This window comes from Oncorhynchus tshawytscha, linkage group LG14 (genome assembly GCF_018296145.1).
Source record: "Oncorhynchus tshawytscha isolate Ot180627B linkage group LG14, Otsh_v2.0, whole genome shotgun sequence".
Taxonomy (NCBI): Eukaryota; Metazoa; Chordata; class Actinopteri; order Salmoniformes; family Salmonidae; genus Oncorhynchus; species Oncorhynchus tshawytscha.
The window spans coordinates 18,091,091-18,115,097 of NC_056442.1; the positions used below are offsets into that span (position 1 = coordinate 18,091,091).

General features: G+C 41.5%; 1 protein-coding gene across 1 annotated transcript in view; it reads left to right on the top strand.

Annotated features, from left to right (window-relative positions):
* Window positions 1-24,007, top strand: part of LOC112266719 (out at first protein homolog) — a 33,839-nt gene that overhangs the window by 5,925 nt on the left and 3,907 nt on the right. Inside the window, exons 2-3 of the mRNA XM_024444443.2 lie at window positions 22,522-22,656; window positions 23,123-23,303. Of these exons, the coding sequence (XP_024300211.1) occupies window positions 22,522-22,656; window positions 23,123-23,303 (316 nt within the window). The remainder of the gene's footprint in view (window positions 1-22,521; window positions 22,657-23,122; window positions 23,304-24,007) is intronic.

The following is a 24,007-nucleotide window of genomic DNA, read 5'->3' on the forward strand; positions in this document are numbered from 1 at the left end:
ACTTCAGGGAACAACTTCACTCTCCCACCCCATGGCGCTGGTGGAATATAATAGGGTATCAGTCCTTCCTTTGGAAGACGATCAACTGGGAATGTCTCAAATTATTTAGGAAAAATGTCCGGGATCGGTCACGATGATGCAGGCCGGGCTTGCACACTGTCATCAGTGAGAGAATGTTTATGTGGTCTGTCCCAACAGCTTGAATGTGAACTCCCAAACTAGCTTGCCTGTGTCTCAAATGGCAACTTATTCCTCATACACTGAGTATGAGGATCATTAGGATAGGTCCTTCCTATAATTGAGTTGCACCCCCCCTCCCCCTCCCTCAGAACCAATTTAATTAATCGGGGCATGAACTCTACAAGGTGTCAAAAGCATTTCACAGGGATGATGGCCCATTTTGACTCCAATGCTTCCCACAGTTGTGTCAAGTTGGCTGGATGTCCTTTAAGTGGTGGACCATTCTTGACACAAAGAAACCATTGAGCATGAAAAACCCAGCAGTCTTGCAGTTCTTAACACAAACGGTACGCATAGCACCTACTACCATACCCCGTTCAAATACACTTAAATCTTTTGTCTTGCCCATTCACCCTCTGAATGACACGCACACAATCCATGTCGCAAGACCTGTCACCTCCCCTCCATCTACACTGATTTAAAGTGGATTTAACAAGTGACATCAATAAGGGATCATAGCTTCACCTGGTCAGTCTGTCAAGGAAAGAACAGGTGTTCTTAATGTTTTGTATACTTGGAAAGAAACCTAGAGACAACAAAAATACTATATACACACTATAATACAGTCATATTCTTACAGTACGGTTAAATAATTGATATTTAGAAATATGAGCAGTGCTGTGATACAATATGTTTTCTAAACTTTACTTTTTGCCTGAGTAACTCTGGTGGCAGAGCATTCCATGATAACATGGCTCTACAGTGTATTCAGACCCCTTGACTTTTCCCAAATGTTGTTACGTTACAGCCTTAAACTAAAATTGATTCAATTGTTTTCACTCATCAATCTACACACAATACCCCATAATGAGAAAGCAAAAACAGGTTATTTGCAGGGTTATGTGGGTTATTGTGGGTTATTTGCAAATATGTAAATGTACAATTTCAGTTTTTTTATTTAACACAAGTATTCAGACTCTTTACTCAGTACTTTGTTGAAGCAGTGATTACAGCCTTGAGTCTTGGGTATGATGCTACCAGCTTGGCACACCTGTATTTGGAGTTTCTCCCATTCGTCTCTGCAGATCCTCTCAATCTCTGTCAGGTTGGATGGGGAGCATTGCTGCACAGCTATTTTCAGGTCTCTCCAAAGTAGAGGTCGGCTGATTAATCGGAATGCCCGATTTAATTAGGGCCGATTTTCAAGATCTCATAACAATCGGAAATCGGTATTTTTGGACACCGATTTAGCCGTTTCAAAATTTTTTTTTTTTTTTACACCTTTTATTTAATCTTTATTTAACTAGGCAAGTCAGTTAAGAACACATTCTTATTTTCAATGGTGGGTTAATTGCCTCGTTCAGGGGCAGAATGACAGATTTTTACCTTGTCAGCTCGGGGGGTTCAATCTTGCAACCTTACAGTTAACTAGTCCAACGCACTAACCACCGGCCTCTCATTGCACTCCACAAGGAGACTGCCTGTTACGCGAATGCAGTAGAAGCCAAGGTAAGTTGCTAGCTAGCGTTAAACTTATCTTATAAAAAAACAATCAATCAACCATAATCACTAGTTAACTACACATGGTTGATGATATTAATAGTTTGTCTAGCGTGTCCTGCGTTGCATATAATCAATGCGGTGCGTATCGTTGCTCCAATATGTACCTAAACATCAATGCCTTTCTTAAAATCAATACACAGAAGTATATATTTTTAAACCTGCATATTTAGCTAAAAGAAATCCAGGTTAGCAGGCAGAATTAACCAGGTGAAATTGTGTCACTTCTCTTGCGTTCATTGCACAGAGTCAGTGTATATGCAACAGTTTGGGCCACCTAATTTGACAGAATTTTACGTAATTATGACATTTGAAGGTTGTGCAATGTAACAGGACTATTTAGACTTATGGATGCCACCCGTTAGATAAAATACGTAACGGTTCCGTATTTCACTGAAATAATAAATGTCTTGTTTTCGAGATGATAGTTTCCGGATTCTACCATATTAATGACCTAAGGCTCGTATTTCTGTGTGTTATCCTGTTATAACTAAGTCTATGATTTGATAGAGTAGTCTGGCTGAGCGACGGTAGACAGCAGCAAGCTCGTAAGCATTCATTCAAACAGCACTTTCGTGCGTTTGCCAGCAGCTGTTGATGACTTCAAGCCTATCAACTCCTGAGATTAGGCTGGTGTAACCGATTTGAAATGGCTAGCTAGTTAGTGGGGTGCGTGCTAATAGCGTTTCAAACGTCACTCGCTCTGAGACTTGGAGTGGTTGTTCCCCTTGCTCTGCAAGGCTTTTGTGGAGCGGTGGGTAACGCTGCTTCGAGGGTGGCTGTTGTGTTCCTGGTTCGAGCGAGGAGTGGGACGGAAGCTATACTGTTACACTGGCAATACTAAAGTGCCTATAAGAACATCCAATAGTCAAAGGTTAATGAAATACAAATGGTACAGAGAGAGAGTCCTATAATTCCTATAATAAATACAACCTAAAACTTCTTACCTGGGAATATTGAAGACTCATGTTAAAAGGAACCACCAGCTTTCATATGTTCTCATGTTCTGAGCAAGGAACTTAAACGTTAGCCAACACTTTGTTTTTGCATTATTTAAACCTTTATTATTTCATTTATTTGAAGCTAAATTGATTTTTATTAATGTATTATATTAAGTTAGTGTTCATTCAGTATTGTTGTAATTGTCATTATTACAAATATATATTTAAATTGGCCGATTTAATCGGCATCGGCTTTTTTTGGTCCTCCAATAATCGGTATCGGCGTTGAAAATTCATAATCCTCTACTCCAGTGATGTTTGATTGGGTTCAAGTCCAGGCTCAGGCTGGGCCACTCAAGGACATTCGGAGACGTGTCGCGATGCCACTCCTGCATAGTCTTGTCTGTGTGCTTAGGGTTGTTGTACTGTTGGGTCCTGAGCGCTTTGTAGCAGGTTTTCATCAAGGATCTCTCTGTACTTTTCTCCGTTCATCTTTGCCTCGATCCCGGCTACAGTCCCAGTCCATGTCGCTAAAAAAACATCCCCACAGCATGATGCTGCCACCACTGTTTTTTACCGTAGTGATGGTGCCAGGTTTCTTCCAGACCTGAAGCTTGGCATTCTGGCCAAAAAGTTTAATCTTGGCTTTATCAGACCAGAGAATCTTGTTTCTCATGGTCTGAGTCTTTAGGTGCCTTTTGGCAAACTCCAAGAGGGCTGTTGTGCCTTTTACTGAGGAGTGGCTCCATTCTGGCCACTCTACAATAAAGGCCTGATGGTTGTCCTTCTGGAAGGATCTCCCATCTCCACAGAAGAACTCTATAGCTCTGTCCGAGTGACCATCAGGTTCGTGGTCACCTCCCTGACCAAGGTCTTTCTCCCCTAATTGCGCAATTTGGCTGCGCAGTCAGCTCTAGGAAGAGTCTTGGTGGTTCCAAACCTATTCCATTTTAAGAATGATGGAGGCCACTGTGTTCTTGAGGACCTTCAATGGTGCAGAATTTTTTTGGTACCCTTCCCCAGATCTGTGCCTCGACACAATCCTGTTTTTGAGCTCTATGGACAATTCCTTCAACCTTATGGCTTGTTTTTTTTCTCTGACATTCACTGTCAACTGTGGGACGTTATATAGAAAGTTGTGTGCCTTTTCCAAATCATATCCAATCAATTGAATTTACAACAGATGGACTCCAAGTTCTAGGAACATCTCACGGATGATCAATGGAAACGATGCACCTGAGCTCAATTTCGAGTCTCATAGCAAAGGGTCTGGATACTTATGTAAACAAGGTATTTCTGTTTTTATTTTTTCAATTTGATATACATTTACAACAAATTCTAAGCCTTTTTTCGCTTGTTATTATGGGGTATGTGTAAATGGCAGAGTGTGTTTATTTAATCAATTTTGTGAGTAAGTCTAACGTAACAAAATGTGGAAAAAGTCAAGGGATCTGAATACTTTCCAAAGGCACTGTATGCATAACTGAGCGACACATTAAATCTGTTTTTGGTCTGGGTACTGTGAAGAAAGCCATTGTGGCGTGTCTGGTGGGGTATGTATGTCTGAAGTGTATGCAAATAGATTATACAAGTGGATAGGCATTTTTAACACTCAAATGTTTCTTTAAAGATGAAGTTGTTAATTTCTCCTCAACCCTCAATGATTATCATGCATGTTGATGTTTAGGTCTAAGAGCATGCTTTGAACCCAATACAATGCTTTTAGATGTATTTAAGACCAGTTTGTTAATTACCCCTTCTGACTCCTTGCTAAGCGTCTCAGCCATCTTACTAGCTGTAGGTGCTGATGGGTAGAGTGTAATCATCAGCATACAGTCATTTTAGCTTCTTGTAAGACAAATGGCATGTCATTTGTAAAAATAGAGAAGCATAACGGCCCAAGGCAACTACAAAGGTTGGCTAGATATGCAAGAGTGGGTGTATGTTTTTTGAGCATGAGTAAGTGAGAGGATGTGGGAGGGAGAGTGTAAAGTTATCTGAACAGTAGAGATGGTTACACTGGCTGTGTCCAAATACCCATGCTACATACTGTACTTAGAAGCACTATGCAGAAATTACTCCGCCATTTCCTGGTTGCTAAAATTCTAATAGTTCACTTAATTTTCAGTTTGTTTTGTAACAATCAAGTATAGTGTAGAGAATCATTGTACCACCGCTATGAAATATATCAATAACCAAAAATATTGTAAATCGAAAGTAAGACAAAAAATAAACCTAAGAATGGGACCGATCTACCACTTCTTACACTTGCTGTCAATGAGTGACATATCTATTACACACATTTCTATGTGAATTTGGTTGGGTCGTTCCAAAAAGTTACATACTGCAGCTTTTAAACTGCGTACTATTTAGCGTGTACCGTTTAGTAAAAATTATTCCACGGCCGCAATGCAGTTTCAGCTCCTGATTGGTTGAGTATATGGGGTGGGACTGAGTGCAGGTGGATTTTTCCCAATTCAACAGACGTGCGTCACAATAACCAGTCTTCTAATAGCTAATTTCCAATTTGATTCATTTCGCAACTCTGAAAAGAATAGGAATGGAGTTATAGGCCTATTCGGGCAGGTTATAGGCAGACTGTCACATTTGACCTATACCATATTAGACCAAATAGCCCATATCTTATTTAAGGACTTAAGAAAGAAACCGATTTAATCTGGTTCCATTTCAATATATTTATTAGTGAAACCAAAGTGCTGGAACATAAAAATGCCAGTCAAAGTTTGGACACACCTAATCATTCCAGGGTTTTTATTTTTTACTGTTTTCTACATTGTAGAATAATGAACTATGAAATAACACATATGGAATCGTGTAGTAACCAACGTAGCATTTTTCTCAACCAGCTTCATGGAATGCATTTCATTTGTGGAATTTCTTTCCTCCTTAATGCATTTGTGCCAATTGGTTGTGTTGTGACAAGGTAGGGGTGGTATACAGAAGACTATTTGGTAAAAGACCAAGTCCATATTATGGCAAGAACAGCTCAAATAAGTAAAGAGAAATGACAGTCCCATCATTACTTTAAGACATGAAGGTCAGTCAATTTCGGAACATTAGCATTTGAAGGTTTCTTCAATTGAAGTGGAGTGGCAAAAACTATGATGAAACTGGCTCTGAGGACCGCCACTGCAAGGGAAGACCCAGAGTTACTTCTGCTGCAGAGGATAAGTTCATCAGAGTTAACTGCACCTCCAATTCAAGTAATGGACACATCTCACCATCAATTGTTCAGAGGAGACTATGTGAATCAGGCCTTCATGGTCGAATTGCTGCAAAGAAACCACTACTAAAGGACACCAACAATAAGAAGATACTTGCTTGGGCCAAGAAAATATGATCAATGAGCATTAGACTGGTGGAAATCTGTCCTTTTTGGTCTGAGTCCAAATGTGAGAGTAGGTGAACAGATGATCTACACATGTGTGGTTCCCACTGTGAAGCATGGAGGAGGTGGTGTGGGGGTGCTTTGCTGGTGACACTGTTAGTGATTTATTTAGAATTCAAGGCACACTTAACCAGCATTGCTACCATAGCATTCTGCAGTGATACGCCATCCCATCTGGTTTGCGCTTAGTGGGACTATCATTTTGTTTTTCAACAGGACAATGACCAAACACATCTCCAGGCAGTGTAAAGGCTATTTGGCCAAGAAGCAGAGCGATGGGAGTGCTGCATTAGATGACCTGGCCTCCACAATCACCTGACCTCAACCCAATTGAGATTGTTTGGGATGATTTGGACCAGAAAGTGAAGGAAAAGCAGAACACAAGTGCTCAGTAAATGTGGGAACTCCTTCAAGACTGTTGGAAAAGCATTCCAGGTGAAGCAGGTTGAGAGAGAGCCAAGAGTTTGCAAAGCTGTCATCAAAGCAAAGGGTGGTTATTTTGAAGAATCTAAAATATATTTTGATTTAATACTTTTTTTGGTTACTACATGATTCCATTTTTGTTAATTTGATGTCTTCACTATCATTCTACAATGTGGAAAATAGTGAAAATAAAGAAAAATTCTTGAATGAGTAGGTGTGTCCAAACTTGACTGGTACTGTATGTAAATTAGATAAATTGGCCTAGTGCACACACCAAAACTTCTCAAATCAAACGGCTATTGCACAGAAAAATTTGGACATTTGGATGCATCTCAAACCTCTGGACTTAACATAATAACACAGAAAAATACGAGCCTTGGGTCATTAATGTGGTCAAATCTGGAACTACAATTTCGAAAACAAAACGTTTATTCTTTCAGTGAAATACGGAACCGTTCCGTATTTGATCTAACGGGTGGCATCCATAAGTCTAAATATTGCTGTTACATTGCACAACCTTCAATGTTATGTCATAATTACGTAAAATTCTGGCAAATTAGTTTGTAACCAGCCAGGCGGCCCAAACTGTTGCATATACTCTGACTCTGCGTGCAATAAAGTGACACAATTTCCCAAGTTTTAATATACTTCTGTGGATTGATTTTAAGAAAGGCATTGATGTTCATGGTTCGGTACATTCGTGCAACAATTGTGCTTTTTTTCGCAAATACGCCCTTGTTAAATCATCCCCCGTTTGGCGAAGTTGGCTGTCTTTGTTAGGAAGAAAGTCTTCACACAGTTCGCAACGAGCCAGGCGGCCCAAACTGCTGCATATACCCTGACTCTGTTGCACAGAACGCAAGAGAAGTGACACAATTTCCCTAGTTAAAATAAATTCATGTTAGCAGGCAATATTATCTAAGTATGCAGGTTTAAAAATATATACTTGTGTATCGATTTTAAGAATGCCGTTGATGTTTAATGGTTAGGTACACATTGGTGCAACGACAGTGCTTTTTTTGGGAATGCGCTTGTTAAATCACCCGTTTGAAGAAGTAGGCTGTGATTCAATGAGAAATTAACAGGCACCGCAGCGATTATATGCAACGCAGGACAAACTAGTAATATCAACCATGTGTAGTTAACTAGTGATTATGTTAAGATTGTTTTTTATAAGATAAGTTTAATGCTAGCTAGCACCTTACCTTTGCTCCTTGCTGCACTCGCACAACAGGCAGTCTCCTCGTGGAGTGCAATGTAATCGGCTATGATCGGTGTCCAACAATGGTAATTACCGATTTGTTATGAAAACTTGAAATCGGCTCTAATTAAATCGGCCATTCCGATTTAATCGGTCAACCTCTAATTGAGAGCATCCTGTCGGGCTGTATCACTGCCTGGTACGGCAACTGCACCACCCGCACCGCAGGGCTCTCCAGAGGGTGGTGCGGTCTACCCAACGCATCACCGGATGCAAGCTACCTGCCCTCCAGGACACCTACAGCACCTGATGTCACAGGAAGGCCAAAAAGATAAGACAACAACCACCCAAGCCACTGCCTGCTGACCCCGCCGTCATCCAGATGGTGAGGTCAGTACAGGTGCATCAAAGCTGGGACTGGGAGACTGAAAAACAGCTTCTATCTCAAGGCCATCAGACTGTTAAATAGCCATCACTAGCACATTAGAGGCTGCTGCCCTATATATAGTTGAAGTCAGAAGTTTATATACTGTGCACCTTAGCCAAATACATTTAAACTAAGTTTTTCACAATTCCTGACATTTCATCCTCGTAAAAATACCCTGTCTAAGGTCAGTTAGGATCAGCACTTTATTTTAAGAATGTGAAATGTCAGAATAATAGTGACTTATTTCAGCTTTTTTATTAATTTCATCACATTCCCAGTGGGTCAGAAGTTTACATACACTCAATTAGTATTTGGTAGCATTGCCTTTAAATTGTTGGGTCAAACATTTCGGGTAGCCTTCCATAAGCTTCCCACAATAAGATGGGTGAATTTTGGCCCATTCCTCCTGACAGAGCTGGTGTAACTGAGTCAGGTTCGTAGGCCTCCTTGCTCGTACATGCTTTTTCAGTTCTGCCCACAATTTTTCTATGGGCTTGAGGTCAGGGCTTTGTGATGGCCACTCCAATACCTTGACTTTGTTGCCCTTAAGCCATTTTGCCACAACTTTGGAATTTTGCTTGGGATCATTGTCCATTTGGAAGACCCATTTGCGACCAAGCTTTAACTTCCTGACTGATGTCTTGATGTTGCTTCAATATACCCACATCATTTTTCACCCTCATGATGCCATCTATTTTGTGAAGTGCACCAGTCCATCCTGCAGCAAAGCACCCCCACAACATGATGCTGCCACCCCCGTGCTTCATGGTTGGGATGGTGTTCTTCGGCTTGCAAGCATCCCCATTCCCTCCAAACATAACGGTGGTCATTATGGCTAAACAGTTCTATTTTTGTTTCATCAGACCGGAGGACATTTCTCCAAAAAGTACAATCATTGTCCCCATGTGCAGTTGCAAACCGTAGTCTTGGTTATTTTATGGCGGTTTTGGAGCATTGGCTCCTTTCTTGCTGAGCGGCCTTTCAGGTTATGTCGATATAGGACTCGTTTTACTGTGGATATAGATGCTTTTGTACCTGTCTCCTCCAACATCTTCACAGGGTCCTTTGCTGATATTCTGGGAATTATTTGCACTTTTCACACCAAAGTACGTTCATCTCTAGGAGACAGAACGCGTCTCCTTCCTGAGCGGTATGACGGCTGCGTGGTCCCATGGCGTTTATGCTTGCGTACTATTGGTTGTACAGATGAGCGTGGTACCTTCAGGCGTTTGGAAATTGCTCCCAAGGAAGAACCAGACTTCTAGAGGTCTACCATATTCTTTCTGAGGTCTTGGCTGATTTTCTTTTGATTTTTCCCATTTACTTTAGATTGTGTATTGTTAGATATTACTGCACTGTTGTAGCTAGAAACACAAGCATTTCGCTACCCCTGCAATAACATTTGTTAAACACGTGTATGTGACAAATTTCAATTTGATTTCAAATTCAGAACCGCTGGACATCAACATAATAAACTAAAGCACTGATCATTGGGAATGAGATCAGAATGATTGCCAAGGCTTGATCCATAAATGAAACCATGAAATGGGTAGCATAGCCTACAACTAAAACAATTCACATGTTCAAATCAAAAGACCTGATTTTAACATGACATAACGCAGACATTGAGTTTTTAAATGCTCTGATGAAAATCAGGAGAACAAGAAACACTTTTGTGAGAAAACAGAAATCCACTTTGGGTAAAAATAAAAATGTATATACACTGCTAAAAAAAATAAAGGGAACACTAAAATAACACATCCTAGATCTGATCTTTTTTCTTTACATAGTTGAATGTGCTGACAACAAAATCACACAATTATCAATGGAAATCAAATTTATCAACCCATGGAGGTCTGGATTTGGAGTCACATGCAAAATTAAAGTGGAAAACCTCACTACAGGCTGATCCAACTTCGATGTAATGTCCTTAAAACAAGTCAAAATGAGTTTCAGTCGTGTGTGTGGCCTCCACGTGCCTGTATGACCTCCCTGCAACGCCTGGGCATGCTCCTGATGAGGTGGCAGATGGTCTCCTGAGGGATCTCCTCCCAGACCTGGACTAAAGCATCCGCCAACTCCTGGACAGTCTGTGGTGCAACGTGGTGTTGGTGGATGGAGCGAGACATGATGTCCCAGATGTGCTCAATTGGATTCAGGTCTGGGGAACGGGCGGGCCAGTCCATAGCATCAATGCCTTCCTCTTGCAGGAACTGCTGACACACTCCAGCCACATGAGGTCTAGCATTGTCTTTAATGTGGCCTGGGGCGGCAGGGTAGCCTAGTGGTAGAGCGTTGGACTAGTAACCGGAACGTTGCAAGTTCAAACCCCCGAGCTGACAAGGTACAAATCTGTCGTTCTGGCCCTGAACAGGCAGTTAACCCACTGTTCCTAGGCCGTCATTGAAAATAAGAATTTGTTCTTAACTGACTTGCCTAGTTAAATAAAGATAAAATATATATATTTTTTTAATTAGGAGGAACCCTCGGCCAACCGCACCAGCATATGGTCTCACAAGGGGTCTGAGGATCTCATCTCGGTACCCAATGGCAGTCAGGCTACCTCTGTGCGGCCCCCCCAAAGAAATGCCACCCCACACCATGACTGACCCACCGCCAAACCGGTCATGCTGGAGGATGTTGCAGGCAGCAGAACGTTCTCCACGGCGTCTCCAGACTGTCACGTCTGTCACGTGCTCAGTGTGAACCTGCTTTCATCTGTGAAGAGCACAGGGCGCAAGTGGCGAATTTGCCAATCTTGGTGTTCTCTGGCAAATGCCAAACGTCTTGCACGGTGTTGGGCTGCAAGCACAACCCCCACCTGTGGACGTCGGGCCCTCATACCACCCTCATGGAGTCTGTTTCTGACCGTTTGAGCAGAAACATACACATTTGTGGCCTGCTGGAGGTCATTTTGCAGGGCTCTGGCAGTGCTCCTCCTTGCACAAAGGCGGAGGTAGCGGTCCTGCTGCTGGGTTGTTGCCCTCCTACGGCATCCTCCACGTCTCCTGATGTACTGGCCTGTCTCCTGGTAGCGCCTCCATGCTCTGGACACTACGGTGACAGACACAGCAAACCTTCTTGCCACAGCTTGCATTGATGTGCCATCCTGGATGAGCTGCACTACCTGAGCCACTTGTGTGGGAGTATAGATAGATAGTCATACATTGCTTAGATACAATCAAACTCAATGCACTGCTTTTGAAATGGAAAAAATATTTTATTTAGGGCCAACTTGTGAGTAATCCCGATTTAACTAATGCAGTTAACTCGATTTTAATTATGTTTTGACAGCCCTAATAATTTAAAATATATTTATCTGGCACACTTGGCTCATTCGGTTGTGTTTTCTACATCACTATGCAATATTTCTGGGCATACTATAATTACATTTCATACAGGTATGGTCATGTGAAATTGTCCAATAAGAACCCATTGAGTTGTTTGTAGGGCTGGAACGATATCACAATGTTTTGCATGGCAAAAATGAAGTCTGCTTCGCGTGAACTCTTTTAGTCCTTTAAAAACCTGCTGTATGTAAAAGATTGTGTGCTATAGCTTGGGAAATAAATAATGGGACTCTGGATGACAACAATGTTTATGTCCAACATTAGGGCTGTTTTCCGTTAAATCCGCTTCGTGTTTTGTTTACTTGCCACGATACTAATAAGTATCGCAATATTGGTATCGTCTGGCCCTAAGGTGGTCATATTGGAGAAAAAAAACTTCTGTGGGGTTAATGCGTAAATTCTGTGATGGCCCTGTATCTATACATCTTTTTAAAACCCTGCTATAGCTGTGCGTGCAATTTGGTGCTTCTATCACAGACGGTACAATGGCTAAGCTTCCAATATTCTAATGTCAATGGCACAATATGGGTGATTTGTAAACGATAGTTGTAGCTGGTGCGAGTTTTTCCTTTTTAAAGCCATTTATACAGGTCATTTTGATATGTACTCTAGAGGTCAAAGTTCTGTTGACCCTGAACATTACAAAAACGTTTGATGGATAGCTGTGAATCTGCTTCCCAATGCCTTCAGAAAGTATTATTACCCATTGACTTATTCTATATGTTGTGTTACTGCCTGAATTCAAAATGGATTGGATAAATGTGTTCCCTCACCCATCTACACACAATAGCCCACAATGACAAAGTGAAAACACGTTTCTATTTATTTATTGAACAGGAAATGCATACAGGAAATGCATACATTTCTCACTTATATAAGTATTCACACCGCTGAGTCGATACTTTTTAGAAGTACCTTTGGCAGCGATTACAGCTGTGAGTCTTTCCGGGTAAGTCTATAAGAGCTTTCCACACCTGAATTGTACAACATGTCCAACATTAGGGCTGTTTTCCGTTAAATCCCCTTTGTGTTTTGTTTACTTGCCATGATACTAGTAAGTATCGCAATATTGGTAATGTCTGGCCCTAAGGTGGTCATATTGGTCATATTTACTATTTTGAAAATTCTTCAAGTTCTGTCAAATTGGTGGTTGATCATTGCTAGACAACCGTTTTTACATCTTGCCATAGATTTTCAAGTAGATTTAAGTCAAAACTTTGACTCGGACAGTCAGGAACATTCACTGTCTTCTTGGTAAGCATCTCCAGTGTAGATTTGGCCTTTGTTTTAGCTTAATGTCCTGCTGAAAGGTGAATTGGATTTGGCCCAAACACAACTTTTTGCATTCAGGACAAAAAGGTAATTGCTTTGCCACATTTTCTGCAGTAGTATTTTAGTGCCTTGTTGCTAACAGGATGCATGTTTTGGAATATTTTTTATGTACAGGATTCCTTTTCGCTCTGTCAATTAGGTTATTATTGTGGAGTAACTACAATGTTTATCCGTCCTCAGTTTTCTCCTATCACAGCCATTAAACTCACTGTTTTTTAAAGTCACCATTGGCCTCATGGTGAAATCCCTGAGCGGTTTCCTTCCTCTCTGGTAATGGAGTTAGGAAGGACGCCTTTATCTTCGTAGTGACAGGATAAAAATAGCAGACATTGAATATCCCTTTGAGCATGGTGAAGTTTTTAATTACACTTTGTATGGTTGATACACCATCCAAAGTGTAATTAATAACTTCCCCATGCTCAAAGGGATATTCCAATGTCTGATATTTTTACACATCTACCAATAGGTGCCCTTTGTGAGGCATTGGAAAACCTCTCTGGTCTTTGTGGTTGTATCTGTTTGAAATTCACTGCTTGACTGAGGCACCTTACAGATACTTTTATGTCTGGGGTACAGGGATTAGGTAGTCATTCAAAAATCATGTTAAACACTATTATTGCACACAGAGTCAGTCTGTGCAACTTATTAGGCGACTTGTTAAGCACATTTTTACTCCTGGACTTATTTAGGCTTGACATAACAAAAGGGTTGAATAATTTCAGCTTTTCATTTTTAATTCATAAAAATAAAAAAATAAAAAACATAATTCCACTTTAACCAAAAATCTAAATGTAATCCATTTCAAATTCAGCCTGGAACGCAAGAAAATGTGGATAAGTCAAGGGGTGTGAATAAATCCTAAAGGATACAAGTGAGCAATAACTTATTGTATACTGACATTGATTGTCATGAGGGGAAAAATGAATGGAAAAGAGGGTCGAAAGAGTAACACACAGAAAACTACCAATGCTGCACTGCCATCACATTTTCCAACTCTAGGTACATACTGTAGACCTTCAACAAATCACTGCGACATCGTACCAAGTGAGTCCGACGGACCCACATTTGGGGGTCTGTCTCATAGACTATATGTAGGAATTACGGTACCATGTACACTGTATAACCAAAGGTATGTGGACACCTGCTTGTCGAACATCTCATTCCAAAATCATGGGCATTAATATGGAGTTGGTCCTCCCCTTTGTTGGTATAACAGCCTCCACTCTTGTGGGAATGCTTTCCACTAGATGTTGGAACATTGCAGCGGAGATTTTCTTCCATTCAGCCATGAGCGTTAGCGAGGTCCAGCACTGATGTTGGGCGATTAGGCCTGGCTCGCAGTCGACGTTCCAATTCATCCCAATGGTGTTCGAGGGGATTGAGGTCAGGGCTCTGTACAGGCCAGTCATGTTCTCCCACACCGATCTCGACAAACCATTTCTGTATGGACTTTGCTTTGTGCATGTCATGCTGAAACAGGAAAGGGCTTTCCCCAAAGTTGGAAGCTCAGAATTGTCTAGAATGTCATTGTATTCTGTAGCATTACGATTTCCCTTCACTCTAACTTAGGGACCTAGCCCGAACCATGAAAAACATCCCCAGACCATTATTCCTCCACCAAACTTAATAGTTGGAACTATAGTAGTTTTCTCCTGGTGTCCGCCAAAACCAGATTTGTCCGTCGGACTGCCAGATGGTGAAGCGTGATTCATCACTCCATAGTCCAATGGTGGCGAGCTTTAATCCACACCAGCAGACGCTTGTCATTGCGCATGGTGATCTTAGGCTTGTGTGCGGCTGCTCGCCATGGAAAACCATTTCATGGCGCTCCCGACGAACAGTTCTTGTGCTGACGTTGCTTCCAGAGGCAGTTTGGAACTCTGTAGTGAGTGTTGCAACCAAGGACCAACTATTTTTACGCGCTTCAGAACTCGGCGGTCCCGTTCTGTGAGCTTGTGTAGCCTACCACGTCACGGCTAAACAGTTGTTGCTCTTAGGCATTTACACTTCACAATAACAGCACTTGCAGCTCTAGCAGTGCTCTTTCAGTGTGTCTGGCATCATTCCGACATGTTCTGTTCTTAAACCAAGGGTTGAAACGTCATATAAACACACTTAAATACATACACTGTGGAGTGCTTTTTTTGCCGGTAAATATTGACTTAATATCCAGCACTTTCTCAGACATTGCATGTGTAGGTTTTACACATTCTCTCGCTCTGCCCTGATACCACCCCTACGTGTGACCAAAACTATAATTGCAGCTTATTTGTCACACACACACACTGGCTGAGATGAGCAACAGATGTTGGGAATCTACCTGACACACTATCACTCTAAATTTACTGGGCCTCACTACCAACAATGCCACGGTTGTGTGAACGAGCACATTTAGCCCTCTCTTAAATCTTCCTTTTATCCGTGTTATAAATGTATTGTATTTCACAACTCGCTCAGCCCTCAGGCTGTCTTATATCTAGAATTTTTCTCTTCAAATAAAGGGAAGTTATGAATACGCCCAAACGGTAAGCAACTCGTGGAATGAATTGATTTGTTTCTCCCACACACCCACATGTTTGTAAAGAGCAGCGAGCACAGCGGTTGGCCTTTATGAGCCAACTCCCATTGGGCTCTATCTCTGACCTGTTTGGCAACTGCCTATTCCTCTTTATCCTTTCAGACATTGCATATTTCCCAGTAACCTTGGGCAAGTAGTTGGAAACTTGAACGAGCACTTGGAGTCCGTTGTGGCCCAATTATACCATCGCGCCATTGTTTCCAACTTTTTATTATTAACATCTGGGTGGCTTTTACATTTATCTCCGGTTGCTCATGTGGAATTCTGGGGAAATTTCTCTCAGCATTTCCTTGTAAATATGAAGTGGGGTCCGGTTTTGCAATGCAGCTGAAGTTGACTCATCTACTGCCTCGCCTTCGGGATCCTACCCGAGGCCACCCCGATTGTCACTTGCACAAACTTGTCAGACTTATTTTATTTATGGGCAAGCAGTGTCACAACATTTCTTGGAAAAGGTGGTTTTAGGAATGGATACCATACTGGTTAGAATTCTAAGACCATGGGGGCCATCCAGTGAATGCACCCGCTGCAGTTGTGTAAGGTCCCACTACTGTGAACTCCATCTCCCACCATGTATTGATCCCTGTGTGGGAGATCTGCTACACAAATGGAAAAAGTTGCGCAATACAGCGAAGTGAGCAATACACAGGAACTGCAATGCATTTCCTCAGAATATCTTTGGAGTTTAGCAGACCATCAGCATGAACACTAAAGACGGAGGTGTGGAGAAGAATGGTGTCTAGTTTGTCTTTCTCTTAAGACAAGCGGCTTAAGAATGGTAGCCTTGTTGTTTTTTGGTGTGAAATCATCATTTAGGCAGCATTTTTTTGTTCATTCTAGGCCAATTTTGCTGTTTTGGCGATAGCCTGTTCCCGTATCTGTTTGTGCTGTAGCCAACTCACTCCTGTGGCTGTTGGCTACACAGAACAAACAGAGCTAGCACCAGGTTAGTTTGAAGGGCCTTTTTCCCCATACTCATTGTCCTCTCCTCTGGGCTGCTCTCACTGAGGACTGTCTCCTGGCCTCTCGTCCACTAGCCGATGTCTTTATACTGCTCCGAGTCGCCAGGCAGATTTTTGGCCTTTAAACACTGCTAATATTAAGGTCTCTTGTCGTTCCCACAATCGGAGCCAGGCAGGAGAGGAACAGGGCAGACACAGTAACACTGAATACCTTTTGAACATTTTACAATCAAATTATGCACAACACTAAACTAAATTAAGACAATTTTATTAAAGAAAACAGATGGATGTGGTTTCTGCTTGGTTTGACCCATCTGTACTCCTTTTGTGGATATTTTGGACTGCAGCTCAACGAAAACAAGGCACCTTGTAAAATCTATCAGATATGGCCAATTTTCAGTGTAAATTAAATGTCAAAGGGGCCTGAACTTATTAAGTAATAGTTCATGGGAAAATGGCCATTCCTACAAAATGTCGATAAAACCTATTTTGATGGTCTTCCTTTCAAGGGATAAGAAGAACTAATCACTCGCTATTGTTCATTAACTTCCACCAAACAACAGGAAATTAAAGTAACTAAAAAATTTGGTTCAAATTAGACGTAAAAGCGGAAGGACACTAGAAAAATATACATTTCTATGACCCCATGGAAATGATCGGATAAGTATTTACTCAACGCCTGAGCAATTTGGATTCTGAAGAGTCCGATCTTTTGATTCTGACCTTTGATGTCCGCGAGACGTTTGGGTTGGAGCTGTATGGGACTGAAGCTATAGCTGAAGGTCATCACTTATCAAGCTACTGATGTTGATCCGAATTGCATGTCAATAAACCGGCATGTTTTTCTGCTAGTTTGGAGAAACTGGCCTTTCCAAATACTTAAATTTTTTTTTAAAATACTGTTGTCAATTGCTAATTCATTTGAAATATCTGATGGCCATGCATGGTTAGATTATGAATATACATACCATCTTTACATTTTGAGTGTGTGTTTTGTCAATGCCTTTAGGCGTGTTCTCATTCTCACCTACATAGCCATTTGAAGTAAAGCATACCTTTTTTATTGTCTGTTTAAATACCCACTAGGACGCCTCCCAGCAGCGGTACCCCCTGTGTTTTCATTGTCCCTTCACTCCAGCCAGCATTTGCTAATTCTCTTGACAAAACAGCCAGGTGTAACCGATCCCCCAAAATCTGACTTCACATTCCTTCTCTTAGTGTTCCGTAATTAGCCTCAACTCCAGCATTTCTCAGCCAAGCTCCTTTTCTTCCTCCTCTGTTTGTTTGTCTTTCTTCTGTCTTAATCCTCCTTGTACACCTGTGCCTTTTCACCCAGGTCTCTGAGACACCAATGCAAATATCTTTACAATATCTTTACCATCACAAAAACAAGTGGTACTCCCTTATTATGCTTAAAGGGGAACTTAATGATTTAAAAAAAATATTTATTTATTCCCTCCACAAAAATGAGCCGTGTGCAGCTGAGCTGGCTTGTGTTGCTTTTCGAGAAGTTTGTTTGCAGTGCATTTGGATGTCTCGGCTGAGTTCTCTCTCAAAACGACTGCCCTACGTGTGCTCGACGTAGTAAACTTTTTGTTGTTTACTGCATTTGACATTTTTCCATATTTTGGTGGAATTATATATTTTTTAAATGTGCTCACCAGTATACCTGCATTTTGGCATTTTGAGTAGAAGATAAGAAGAAGCCCACCATTTGGCTTTCTCACAGATTTATTTAAAGTCTTATTTCATCCTCTACCACTCACTGTGTAAACCACTGATCCCAAATGTCAATCTGTGACTGCTGGGCCTCTCCAAACAGCAGCCTTATCAAACAGACAGGGTCTTAGAGTGGCTTGGAAAACAGGAAGCGACAGGAACTCTGGGGATGGCATTTGGCACAACTTTACTGGCGTCGAAAAGTTCACTGGCTGCCATTAACCCCGCTAGCAGTCATAGTGACCAGTCTGATTTTCAATGGGTTCGTTCAATGTTACGGGTCTACAGAAGTTTTACGACTCTCTTTCACAGCCATGAACAGCATATTCTCTCTCAAGGTGTCGGGGTAGCATGGCTACAGTGTAGCTACAGAGAATGATCACTGTAAATAGGACCTTTTTTGAGTGCGAGAAAAGGCTTTTGTGTACCTCTTTAAATAAGCTTCCCACGAAAAGTAACCAACTATGAAATGGGCCCTAAACCCTCTCCTATGTTGTAGATGATACGTTGAGCCTGCAAGTGGAGTTGTGTGGGTACACTAGCTTTTGGCTTTTTGCCCTGATGCAGATAGTCAGTTTGGATACAAACCTCCCTCTTTGGCGTGCTTGTAGTCTATTTATCAGCGCAAGGACATTTTTAAAACGCTAGATAACAAATGGGCTAGGACTCCTAGTAAACGAGGTGGGCGATTTTAATTTTTTAAAATTTTTTTTATTTTAATGAATGTCAAATGAGAGCCATGCCTCTTAACATTTTGGATATCAATACAACACACATTTCGTCCGATTTTTCTGAATGTTGGGTGAAAAACTAGATATAATTATGTGGCCATATTCTGCTTTTAGCAGATAGGGTTTTTTATCATAACTGTATCAAACAGTTGTTGTGAATTTTGCGCTTGGAGCATGTAATTTCATGAGGCATAAATTATATATTTCAATTAGAGGTCAACCGATTATGATTTTTCAACGCCGATACCGATTTATTGGAGGACCAAAATAAGCCGATACCGATTAAATCAGCCACTTTTTTTTTTTTTGTAATAATGACAATTACAACAATACTGAAACACTTATTTTAACTTAATATAATACAAACTATTTAGCCTCAAATAAATAATGAAACATGTTCAAATTGGTTTAAATAATGCAAAAACAAAGTGTTGGAGAAGTAAAAGTGCAATATGTGCCATGTAAAAAAAAAAAAAAAACTTAAGTTCCTTGCTCAGAACATATGAAAGTTGGTGGTTCCTTTTAACATGGAACCATCCTTTTAACATGAAGGGAAGAGGTTTTAGGTTGTAGTTAATATCGAATCAAATTTTATTTGTCACATACACATGGTTAGCAGATGTTAATGCGAGTGTAGCGAAATGCTTGTGCTTCTAGTTCCGACAATACAGTAATAACCAACAAGTAATCTAGCTAACAATTCCAGAACTACTACCTTATAGACACAAGTGTAAGGGGATAAAGAATATGTACGTAAAGATATATGAATGAGTGATGGTACAGAGCGGCATAGGCAAGATACAGTAGATGGTATTGAGTGCAGTATATACATATGAGATGAGTATGTAAACAAAGTGGCATAGTTAAAGTGGCTAGTGATACATGTATTACATAAAGATGCAGTAGATGAAAAAGAGTACAGTATATACATATACATATGAGATGAATAATGTAGGGTATGTAAGCATTATATTAGGTAGCATTGTTTAAAGTGGCTAGCAATATTTTACATTTCCCATCAATTCCCATTATTAAAGTGGCTGTAGTTGAGTCAGTGTGTTGGCAGCAGCCACTCAATGTTAGTGGTGGCTGTTTAACAGTCTGATGGCCTTGAGATAGAAGCTGTTTTTCAGTCTCTCGGTCCCAGCTTTGATGCACCTGTACTGACCTTGCCTTCTGGATGATAGCGTGGTGAATAGGCAGTGGCTCGGGTGGTTGATGTCCTTGATGATCTTTATGGCCTTCCTGTAACATCGGGTGGTGTAGGTGTCCTGGAGGGCAGGTAGTTTGCCCCCCCGGTGATGCGTTGTGCAGACCTCACTACCCTCTGGAGAGCCTTACGGTTGTGGGCGGAGCAGTTGCGTACCAGGCGGTGATACAGCCCGACAGGATGCTCTCGATTGTGCATCTGTAGAAGTTTGTGAGTGCTTTTGGTGACAAGCCGAATTTCTTCAGCCTCCTGAGGTTACTTAGGACTGGGAGGGTGCCAACCTAGTAACTTGGCACAGAGCTTCTGTTGCAGCCAGAAGTTAGGACTACTCCAGATAAACAAAAAGCATGATCCTTCTCGTGCGGCTGTATTTATAGAACCGAGGGTGTCATCTTATTTATTTGAATAAATTATACCCATTTACTGGGTTAGTGAAAGTATCCCAAAAATCCCATGTTTTTTTAGCTCTTATTTTAAAAGATTTTATTTTATTTTATTTATATATATATATATTATATATAAACTTCTCAGTTTTTTGCCTTTTAGAAATTCACATAGGTCTCCAACATAGTTTAGAGCAGGATGTTAAATGTAATATATAGATGTCACTCAGTCTTAACACCTGGCATGACAGCATGAAGCTTTGGCTGCATCACCATGTCCTCCCGTTGTACTACCCCATCTGCTGCTGTCTGCCCGGGCTCCTCCCCTTTGACGGTGGCTGAGGTCAGAGGTGGTTTTAGAGCTTTCCTGAAATTACCCCGAGTGTGCCTGGAGCAGTCCCTCCCCCAACCCAACCCCTATCTGACAGGAATGCCACACACACACACACACACACACACACAACAGCTCTCATCTTCCCACCCAGTGCCGCTGCACCATTTGTCTACTGACTGGGAGGTCCTATACTGCCACTACTTATATAAAATATATAGCTACCTCCCCTTCTGTGTTTTCTTAAATTCTCATTCCCTTATGCCATGATTCCTTCATGTCTGGCTCCAATTATACTTCAATTATGTGCTTTGCTATTCCAACACACAGATCAATTAAAGCAATGACAACGTCACTGTCTTGGACATTCCTCCAGTTATTGTGAGTCATTATCAGCTGCTTGTTTGTCTCAGGTTGAGCTAGATAATTGTAACGGCAGATGTCCTCGTCTGAAGAGGAGTAAGGATCGGACCAAGATGCGGCGTGGTAAGTGTTCATGACGATTTTAATAAGAAAAGCACTGAACACAATGAAATACAAAAACAATAAACGAATACGTGAAATAACCAAACCGTACCGTGTGGCGACAAACACACACATGGAAACAAACACCCACAAACCAACGGTGAAACCCAGGCTACCTAAATATGGTTCTCAATCAGGAACAACGATAAACAGCTGCCTCTGAGAACCATATCAGGCCAAACACAGAAATGGAGAAACAGACTCCCCCAAACTCACACCCCGACCATACTAAATAAAGACAAAACAAAGGAAATAAAGGTCAGAACGCGACAATAATAAATGCCATATAGCAGAGCCTTTTATGCAAAGTAACTAACAGTCGTGTGTACATACACTTTCGTATGGGTGGCTCCAGCGGGACTCAAACCCACGGTCCTGGCGTTACATGCAACATGTTCTACCAGATTTCCCATACAAGGCGGTGAATGAATTACGAGTATCTCTGGAGACCAAATGGATGTGTTGCTCTAAAGTACAGTTTCCCAAACAGGAGAGTGAGACGAAAGCGCTTGAGAGGTGGCAAACAAAACGGGGGTTGAAGGTGGCTGTAGATCTACCTTGTTTATCTGAGTTGTCCAAGAGTTCCTCCTTATTCCCCCGGGAGTAAAAGTTGGTTCTCCTCTGCGGGCTGTCTGCTTGGGATGTGTGTGTGTGGGAGAGGGAGAAAGAGCCAAGAGGATGTCAGGGAAGGGAGAGCTGATGAATGGGGAGACAGGTCTGTGGCTTTGCTGTCCTCGACTAGAGCTGCTCTTTATGGCCTTGGGGCCCAGCCAGATTTCTTGTTCGGTTGCCAACAGCAACAAAGTCATGCTAAAACCTTCCAACATCTTTCTGTTTTGTCAACATGAAAAGTGTAACTAAATGATTCCTCTTTTGAAGTTATGGGTGTTGATTTAGTTGAACTCTTTGCACCGATTTGACTGTGCAAATAAGCAGTTCTAGTGAAAGGAGACTGTAAATGGTAGAATTCTTTTCTCCAAATCTCTCATTATAATTTAGATGCAGAATGAAGGATTCAGTTGCTTAATGTGCATTCCAAACTTGTTTCAAGCCTAGTATACTGGTCCAAAACAGTATGGCACACCCTAGCAAAACTTTTTTTTAAATTGAAAATGTACATCTTTCTTATTGGACAAGTCTAGGAAGTCCCTCGGTTTCAACATTATTTTCCATTTGGTGCATAATGAACACAACCCAGATCCTATGCAGTTGCAGTCATGCTGCCTCACAATCTGTCTCCTTCCCTCTCTCCGCTTCAGGATGTGAAGATCTTCCGGGCACTCATCCTTGGGGAGCTGGAGAGGGGCCAGAGCCAGTACCAGGCCCTGTGCTTCATCTCGCGCCTCAACCACAATGAGTTCATCCCCAGCGAGTCCATGGCCCGACTCAGACAGGTATGTGTCACCAACCGGGGTTCCAACTCTGGTGCTTCAAGACTGTTCGTCACCGAGTTAAAGCCAAGGCATTAGCTGCGGGAGCTAACAGAAGTATTCACACGAGAGTGGTTCCAAACCTCCTCCGTTACATATGCACTAGTAGTACAGGGAAATTCGCTTACTGAATGGCCTTGTTTGAATGTTACATTTATCCTTTCTTTCTTCCTCTCCTTCGGGTAATCACTGATCTAACACAACATGATACTTGCTAGCAAGAGCTTCCTTTGTAGTTCCAATATGTTGCTTTCACCTATTCCTGCTGTGTCTAATCAGTGATAACTCCAAAGGAAATATACAGGGAATAACAAGTAACAAATAAGGCCAGTGAGTGTCCTTGCTCGGAGTGGGGGAAGTGAATGAGCATTATCCCATTTTGATAAAGTGATCTTGGCGACATGACTGACTTTATCCTGCTGTCCATCAGAAAAACCCTCACGCCATCCGCATGGCCGAGGAGAGGCGGGGCCTGGACCAGCTGACCATGAACGTGGCGCTGAACCTGAGCCGGGCGTGGCAGCTCAGCAGCCACATCTACAACATGTGCAGCGAGGCCCGGGAGGCCATCTACACCCGGGAGAGGGACGTCCAACATTGGCTGGAGAGAGGTCAATAGAATGAATGTGGGCACAGTGTGTCACAGATAATGTCGTCCCAAAGGGAATTAATACAAATGGAAAATGAGAGGCCGGGAGATAACCTTTCATTTTTATCTGCAGTGGTCTAAAGTACTTAAGTAAAAATACTTTAAGGTACTACTTAAGTAGTTTTTTGGGGTATCTGTACTTTACAATTTATATTTGACAACTTTTACTTAATTCCTGAAGACAATGTACTTTTTACTCCATACATTTTCCCTAAGACCCAAAATTACTCGTTACATTTTGAATGCTTAGCAGGACAGGAAAATTATCCAATTCATGTACTTATCAAGAGAACATCCCTGGTAATCCCTACTGATCTGGCGGACTCACTAAACACAAATGCTTTTTTTGTAAATGATGTCTGAGTGTTGGAGTGTGTCCCTGGCTATCCGTAAAAATAAAATGGTGCCGGCTGGTATGCTTAATATAAGCAATTTGAAACGATTTCAAAACCTGGGGCACTTCCGGATTGGATTTTTATCAGGCTTTCGTTTGCAACATCAGTTCTGTTATACTCACAGACAATATCTTTACAGTTTTGGAAACGTTAGTGTTTTCTATCGAAAGCTGTCAATTATATGCATATTCTAGCAGCTTTTCCTGACAAAATATCCCGTTTAAAACGGGAATGTTTTTTTTTCTCCAAAAATGAAAATACTGCCCCTAGA